An 8,774-nucleotide genomic window follows, 5' to 3' on the forward strand; every position below is an offset into this window, starting at 1 on the left:
AGCTATTCCAAGTACAGTCTGATGAGTGTGCGTCCCGGAGGCCTAATATAGTCCTCTTTCCCTTCCCATCCTTTTTCTTATAAGGAAAAGATAGGAAATGGAAGTCGACTTTCCGGATGAGAGGATGCATGGAAAGGGATTATCATAAGATGAAAAACGAGCGAGCGGCCACCTGAAATTGCTAAAATAGCGAAGTGACCGTTGCCCATAGACATACGCAATTGCATATGCGTTGCCTACCTTTAATCCACGGAGGTGAGGATGCACAGAAAGAAATTATTTTCCCTTCCCATGCATCCTCTCATCCGGAAAGTCCACTTCCACTTCCCATCCTTTCCTTATAAGAAAAAGGGTGGGAAGGGAAAGAGGACTAAATTAGGCCTCCGGGACGCACAAAAGACTTAATTGCGTCACTTCTATAAGTTAATAATATATGTGTTTTTAAACTTTACAAAATGTGCATTAGTTTGATTTATGGATACAAAAATAAGTAGCAAAGTTCAAAATATTACATTCATTCAAGATAATCAGACAATATCGATCGCACCATAGATAAGAGAATACGTCACTAAGATAACCTTACAGACATACAAGGTCAAGAAAGAATAAGTAAAAAAAAAACAATAGCTTGAATAGCCCAACTAAGAATTAAATAAAACTGGACTAAGGGCGATTTAATCGGTTTTTTAATTACATCACTAATAAATAAGTTCCTTATTTTTCTGCGACAGGTCACATTAGGTTACTGTTTTTTTTAGTAATCATTCATCATCATCATCAGCTCACTATACGTCCCCACTGAGGGGCTCGGAGCCTACCCTAAGTTAAGGTGATTAGGCCATAGTTAACCACGCTGGCCAAGTGCGAGTTGGTTGACTTCAAACATATATTTTTTTAGTAATAACTATTATCCTGTATTTATTTATTTTTTAGTAATTATTATTAAGGTACTAATTTATTTAAAGTTAATTAACAACTATAAATAATAACATTGCATCCTTACGTAATCCAAGGTCATGATCGTAATCAATTTAAATAAAAAATCTTACTAATATTTTAAATGCGAATGTTTTAATGGATGTTTGTTTGAAGGTATCTCAGGAACGGTTTAACGGATCTCACTGAAATTTGGCATAGATATAAAACATAGTCTAGAACAACATATAGATTTTTACTAACTTTTTTAATTTCGCGCGGACTGAGTCGCGAATGACAGCTAGTCTACCTATAAAATTAATGCAAATGATGTAATGAATTGTTTGAACAATGTAACAAAATTAATTTCTTATTGTAACATGTTCTTTTTATATCATAATCTTTGATATAATTATAGAGACCTAGAACAACGAGATACCAAAGAGATTGTGTAACATGCTTGTTCTACAATAAACAATAATCTTTTTAACCGATTTCAAAACGAAAGAGGTTTTAATTTGTTTTTTTAAGCACCGGACTTTTGTTTTAAAACTGGCCATTGGTAAATTTTACTGTAAAACTGCACGGATAATTTACTCCAAATCTTGTATCTTAAATTAAACGTAAACGACGCAACACCTCGTTCGGTGCAGATTTTATAAATATTTCCTTTACAGTAAACACTGACCTACAATCGGTCATTACCGTCACGAGATTTTTTATCAAAATCACGCACTCACCATGCGTCTGGCGCTAGTGTCGTCAGACTTAATTACACATTTTACATTCAAATATGATTCTAATATAAAATAAATGAGTTACCATATGCCACTATTCCAAACTGTAATTTATCTCTGTTATAAACATGCAGACCGGAAAATCTGCATCTTATCTGTCATCATCATCAGCTCGTACGTCCCCACTGAGGGGCCTACCTATCTTTTCCTTCACCGTAAGAACGTCGGATAAATATACATATGTAAATGCAAATAAATTGGTAGATGGCAGGATTCAAACCCAAGACCTACAGATTATAAGTCACATGCTTAACCCTTAAGCCATCGACCCACTCTAAAATTTCGCATTTTTAAAATTAGTAAGATAGTCATTTTAAGGAAATTTAACATTGAACAAGAAATATTTTATCGTCTTTGTTCCAGTTTTTTTGCATAAAAGCAAGTCAAGCAATATTTATGGAGTTACAAAATACGTTTATGTACTTTTTTATCATTGCGTAATTCCTTTATCAGACGTCGGTGCAATGCACCGAACGATGCGTCATGCCTCTTCAATGGATAATAAACTTTAGTACTAAGTGATATGGTACAAATTAGATTGAATTTAACTTACTTTGTTTATGATTACTAATTGATTTTGCTGTTTTCGTTGAGTCTTAATATAATTTAGTAAAAATCGTGAATATTTCATGATATTTGTACTTTCCGTTTAGAGCTATAAAAACACGAGAAGCCATTTCTTTTTCTTAATTCAATAAACAAATATTTTTTCTTTAATCAAATTTGACAGCTGATGTAATGTATTTGAGGTTATAACATAACGTGACTTGTTTATGGTATTAATTTTAGGTTATAGGTCGCGGAAGAAACGGCCATACTTCCTTTTCTCTGTTATTGTAAATAATGTCTAACCTAAACTAACAAACATTGACATACGTCATTTGCATGTTTCCCTCCATATTAGCAAAATATTTATGTAATCTCGCGCCCCCAACGATAGTTTTATCTAATCGAATTATTTGCTGTTACTTCTAACTAAAACAAGCTAAAAAATGAGATTGCATTTATATGTTTTAAATGTTACATACAAACTCACATAAAACAAGCTTACGCGCGAAAAACACTACTGTCTCTCGTTTTGTTTTTGCTGTTGATTCGACAAAGGAGACTGTCAGTTGAACTGCGAATTTAAATAAAAGCAGTAAATAAAAGAAATTATGATTTCTAATATTCCATTTTGTTTTCTGTTACATCCAGAGCCTGAAAATAAAGCTACTAAGAGGATTTTACGTAACCACCATTTTGCAGATTTTTGGTACATACAGGGTGTTTAAAATAAAAAACGAGATAACAGTAACTTGAATAATATTTTATTATGTACTACACGAGTTATGAGGAATGTTCTTATGTACATAGCTTTGCATTCAATAAACTCCAATATAATCAATTTCATTGAACATTTAATATACAGGCTTTCGAAACGCTAATATCTATTTTATCATTTTTAAATATTCATAAACGCAACTCAATAATACTGTATAAATATAAATATGTTGCAATTATATAAACCTGTAGTCAAAAGCCTAAGCACTATTCCACGGAAATATTTTATATATTTTTTTTTTACTAAAATGGCAACATTAAAATGTCATCGACAACCTGCATCGAAAATACACAAAAACAAATTAAAAACTTTAATTAAAAGGAGGCTAAAAATATTGTCGATCAAAAAAAATTCTGTACATAGAAAAAATATATAGGAAAAAAAATATTGATTTAATGTTTTGATTTTGTTTACATGACGCCGGTGTTGCTAGAATTAGAACTACGACTGGGAATAAAATAAATTGTACAATGTAACAGTGCGACTGTAGGTCAGCGCGGCCTCCCGTACACAACTGATAACATTACCTGCAAACAAACAAAATTATAAACATGTCAAATTTATTCATAATTACTTTGACGCTTTTCTGTATAGTACCTGGATGACCGAGCTTTCCTCGGTATATTTTTTTAAAATTGTGTTTTTTTGGAAATTATATTTAAGTACGAATTACTAATAAAATTATGAAATATGAATAATATTTTTCGATCTTACCGATAGAAAAAGTTAAGTTTATGTTTAAGTTGATTATCGATAAAACACGAATAAAATGACATTTTCTAAAAATGATTCCTAGCTAGATCGATTTATCGCCCCCGAAACCCCCTATATACTAAATTTTATGAAAATCGTTGGAGCCGATTCTGAGATTCCAATTATATATATATATATATACAAGAATTGCTCGTTTAAAGATATAAGATAAGATTTATGTGACAAATAAGTTACTTTTTAGACGTAACAATTAGGAATACCGTCAATAACTATGTAATAAGGGATACAAGTTACAATGTACATAATATACCTATATATAAATAGCGAGGTGCGGCGCAGCACGAGCAGTTAGACGGCCTTCTCTATCATGTCGATGTTGATCTTGTAGAACACGTACGGGAAGTATTCAGACTGACCGAAGCCCAGGCCGGCTATCTCCACGTTCTGAAACATACAAAATATACAAATTGGTTGTACGAACGAGTGTAGGTACAAATAACTCAAACTACAAACTACTGAAAGTGTGTACAATCCACTGAAAGTGTGTACAAATAAGTGAATGTGTGAACAAACGAGAAGTTAAAGTGTGTAAAAATGAGTGAATGTGTGTAAATCTAGTCAATGTGTGTAAAATTCAGTGAAAGTGTGTACTAATCAGTGACTGCGTGTAAAACCGAGTGAATGTGGGTAAAATCCAGTGATAGTGTGTAAAATCGACTGAAAGTGTGTACAATCTAGTGTAGTGTGTAAGAATGTGTGTGCAGTGACCTCCGAGGCCTGTGCGTGTCCCTGCTGCGCGGAGTGGTCGAGGTGTGCGTACAGCTGCTGCAGCACGTCGCGCAGCTTCTTCATGCTCTTGCGCGCCGGCACCACCACCGCCGCTTGGAAGTTTACAGGCAGACCGTATCTGTACAACAATCATTACAGTGAGGGTTTTCGTGTTTTTTTATATCATAAATTGGTAAACAAGCAAGTAGATCTAATCCGCCTAAATAGCGAAACGCCCGCTGCTCAAATATATTAGCTATTGTAGATGCATTGCCTGCCTTTAATCGACGGAGGAGAGGACGCACAAAAAGAGAATGTTTCCCTTTTCTATGTCCTCTCCTCAGTCGAATCCTCTTACCCTTACCAGCTTTTCCTTATAAGAAAAGGGTGGGAAGGGAAAGAACACTAAAAAGAGGCCTCCATGCAGTTAAGACCTCATATTTGTCTCACCTCAGTACGGACTCAACGAAGACGCGTAGAGCCTTAACATGTATCCAGGCGCAGAAGCACTCGGAGAAGTTCACCTTCAGCCATCTCACTAGCGGACCCTACAGACAAAAACATTTTTATTATATCGTTACAATGAACTACAGGATGTTCAAAGATTATTAACAAATTATTTCACACTAATTGAGAAGTACATTTGACGGAGGAGGGGACGCGTAGAAGGAGAAATATTTTTTCTATGCGTTTCTCCGTCATTTAACGTGAACGGTTGCTTCGCCATTTTGGCGAATGTTTTCCTGTTTGTATGAAAAATGTATGAAAATACTAACGAACTGCTTCTTCTTGTCAGTGACGAGTTTAGTGATCTCGTTCTTGCCGGCGGCGAGGTCTGCCTCGTTGTAGGAGAACTCGCGCACCACGAACTTGCGCTCGCGCGCGTGCAGCTTGAACTCCTCCACCACCTGTACATGTAAATATTATTTTATCTTACTAATATTATAAATACGAATGTATAGATGGATGGATATTTGAAGGTAACTCCAAAACAGCTGCATGGATTTCTATGAAATTATAGAATATAGAACATAGTCTGGAAAAACACATAGGTTACTTATTAAATTTTTAATAATGGATGGATGATTAATACATAACTTCAGATGAATACGAACACAGTTTTGTGTTAAGTAAAAAATACTTGGGTAACATATTTAAAGCCGATCTTCGCGTATTATAAAGTTAACTAAAACTTAACCTACACTTTAAATAATCTTATAATTTTACAAGTTTCAATTTTCTAAGTTTAAAAATGCATAAAACAAAAAAAAAGATATATTAAAAATATAAATCAGCGCCATCTAGATTATAAAATATACCTTCTTGAAGAGAGTGACGGTGAACAAGCCGTAGTCGTTGTCCTGGTGAATGAGCTGAGTGGAGCGCGGCACTATCATGTTCGTTATCTTCTCGTAGTTTGCATTCCAGTCGTTGAACAACGACCTATATTATACAACATATTATAAACAGTAGTAGTTCATCATCATCATCATCAGCTCACTATACGTCCCCACTGAGGGGCTCGGAGCCTACCCTAAGTTAAGGGTGATTAGGCCATAGTCAACCATGCTGGCCAAGTGCGGGTTGGTTGACTTCATACATATCTTTGAATTTCCTGTCAGATATGTGCAGCATCACGATGTTTTCGCTAGTTTGCCACCTTATAATATAAAAATCAGACTACCCCTTATTAATCATCTGTAACTAGCCACAGTTTAATACAATGATTTATGTATCACCCTGTAGTGTGACCTACTTGGGCACGATGACGAGGAGCGTGGTGAGGTACTCGCTGTCCAGGATGAAATGCTCCTTCTTCACCAGGTCCGCCAGGTTGCGGGTCAGCAGGCTGCCACTGTAATACAAATACATGGATGGATGGATGGATATTTGTTAAAACGGCTGCATGAATCTCTATGAAATTTTGCAAATATGTAGAACATAGAATATCGTTTGTTTGTAATTTTTAATTACGAAAAAAAAAATGTAAATATCTCGAGTTAATAAAAGCTATATACATACGTCTGTTTCTTCTCTAAATTCTGCAGATTGCCTTTAAGCGCGTTGTAGGCGGAGGATTTCACCTTCAAGTCCGCGTCGATCTGACCCACCTGAAGACACGCATTTTATCTTACTAATATTATAAATGCGAATGTTTAGTTGAATGGATATTTGTTTGAAGGTATCTCCAGAAAGGCTCAACGGATCTTGATGAAATTTGGCATATATGCAGAAGGAAGTGAGGAAGAACTCATAGGCTACTAATTATGGTTCCTATTATATCCGCGCGAACGTAGTCGCCGGTGATAGCTAGTCAATTTAAAAATATTTTACAGAAAACTGTAGCCAATAATAATTCTAATCTTATATCCATACCCGTGGGATTCTGACATCCAAATCTTTTAAAAAAACATAGAAAACAATATGTTTAAAACGGGGATTTAGGTCTCAGAAAGCCACTTTTTATTATCTCTGTTTAATCAAAGATAATGAAAGGGATGATGATATATTTTACAGAGATATTGGTCTCAGAAACTAATGGACGATCACTAAACTAATAGCTAATTTGGCGCCAAATATTTGACAAATCATTGGCGCCAAATCATCTGTCAACATAATCTTCGGTCTTACTAATATTATAAATGCGAATGTTTAGATGGACGTTAGTTTGAAAATATCTCCAGAACTGATGAACGAATCTCGCTGAAATTTGGCATACATATATAACATAATCTGGAAGAACACATAGACTACTAATTAAGTTTTTTTCGGCACGGATGCGGGCGATAGCTAGCTAGCTAGTAGATTGTAAAGCACATACCTGTTTGCTGATAATATCGGCGATGTTGCGCAGACTCTGCTTGATAGGATACTTGGCCATGTCCCATTGGAAGCGGGTCAGGTACGTCGGTAGATCGCCTGGAATAATACATACACAATAAAACATCTGTACATTTTTACACTTTTGATATAACTTCCAATTTATTCAGAGTCTAGGAAATCTTATTTTTTTTTTAAATGTTATTAGAATTAGTTTTTTTTTATACGATTTCCTAAACTCTAGTGAATATAATACAACTATAATATGTACCATAGACAAATCGATTGTTTTTTTTTATGATACGACCACCAAGACATCATATCGATATTTTCACAAAGACAAATGAATTGTTTTTAATATTAATCAAATTTTACTCAAATTTAAATATAAAAAAAAATAGAATTGTCTATGAAACATACACAACATACAAAATCTCACAACATAAACAACAAAAATAAAAATTAGTAATCCATACATCAAATTGTAAAAAAAACAAAAGACTTAAACCAATGTTGTGGGATATATTAATTTAAATAATATTAGTATTAAAAAAAACAATATTTTCTTATTGCTGTAAGTGCTGAAACAAAAATAAAACCAATAAAAAAATAAAAAAAAAGCAAACAAAAAGTATTTAATGGTAAATAAAACATATATATTCTACACAGGAAGCATGCATAAACATCAAAAGAATCATTACACAGTGTAACAAACATTCAATGCATCTGTTAAAATCTTGTACATAAATATGACGAGATGATTTAAATTTATTTTATCAGTCAAGAAAAAAAAAATCGACACGATGTCAAAAAAAAATCGTGAAAAAATCAAGACCGAAAATTCTTAGGCGACCGGGTCGGGCCTTAGTAACATTTTTTCGAAAAGACGAAAAAAAAATACGTTTTGTCATTGTTTAACAAATAACTGTTATAATAAGGTTGTAGGTGTAAATTTAGAAAAAAAAATTGCTACAATTTTTTTTCATTCGGTGTTTTTTTTTTGTATTTTGTATAAATGAAATGCTCCGCTATAAGACGACACAAAATGACAACCTGACACATATAAAATTAAAGCAAATAACATCTTCCGCAAAACCAATTAAGAAAAATAAAAAAAAATCTTTAGCCAAAGCTATCAATATTGTTATTCTACGATTAGCTTTCAGGCGCATTTCTCACTCCCTTAATCACCTTTCAACCTGAGGAAACTTTCTAGCCGTTGATACCCATTAGCTATAAAAAAAACGAAAATAAAAATAAAATCATCTTCCTAAAAAAAATATAAAAAAAATCACTTTACATACGTCAGATTTTAACAGATGTGTATTTTAAAACATGCGTTACAAACATGCAAACAGGCATAATAATAAACAAGATTTTTTACTCTCTATCTTCAATGCAAGCCAAAAATACAGATTGCTTTTGTTGAATATATA

The 8,774-nt window shown here is 33.6% G+C and overlaps 2 protein-coding genes across 2 annotated transcripts in view; both read right to left on the reverse strand.

Moving 5' to 3' along the window:
• Positions 1-2,384, reverse strand: part of LOC106116698 (vanin-like protein 3) — a 12,217-nt gene extending 9,833 nt beyond the window's left edge. The window contains exon 1 of the mRNA XM_013310632.1: positions 2,266-2,384. Coding sequence (XP_013166086.1) covers positions 2,266-2,343 — 78 coding nt within the window. The 5' untranslated portion in view covers positions 2,344-2,384. The remainder of the gene's footprint in view (positions 1-2,265) is intronic.
• A 988-nt stretch (positions 2,385-3,372) lies between these two features.
• Vha44 (V-type proton ATPase subunit Vha44) overlaps positions 3,373-8,774 on the reverse strand; it is a 12,694-nt gene continuing 7,292 nt past the window's right edge. The window contains exons 5-13 of the mRNA XM_013310113.1: positions 7,340-7,437; positions 6,541-6,629; positions 6,275-6,373; positions 5,838-5,961; positions 5,295-5,426; positions 4,969-5,066; positions 4,519-4,657; positions 4,061-4,194; positions 3,373-3,563 (exon numbers count right to left, since the gene is read on the reverse strand). Of these exons, the coding sequence (XP_013165567.1) occupies positions 4,099-4,194; positions 4,519-4,657; positions 4,969-5,066; positions 5,295-5,426; positions 5,838-5,961; positions 6,275-6,373; positions 6,541-6,629; positions 7,340-7,437 (875 nt within the window). The 3' untranslated portion in view covers positions 3,373-3,563; positions 4,061-4,098. The remainder of the gene's footprint in view (positions 3,564-4,060; positions 4,195-4,518; positions 4,658-4,968; positions 5,067-5,294; positions 5,427-5,837; positions 5,962-6,274; positions 6,374-6,540; positions 6,630-7,339; positions 7,438-8,774) is intronic.

Source organism: Papilio xuthus, unplaced genomic scaffold, assembly GCF_000836235.2.
Source record: "Papilio xuthus unplaced genomic scaffold, Pxut_1.1 DF829660.1, whole genome shotgun sequence".
NCBI lineage: Eukaryota > Metazoa > Arthropoda > Insecta > Lepidoptera > Papilionidae > Papilio > Papilio xuthus.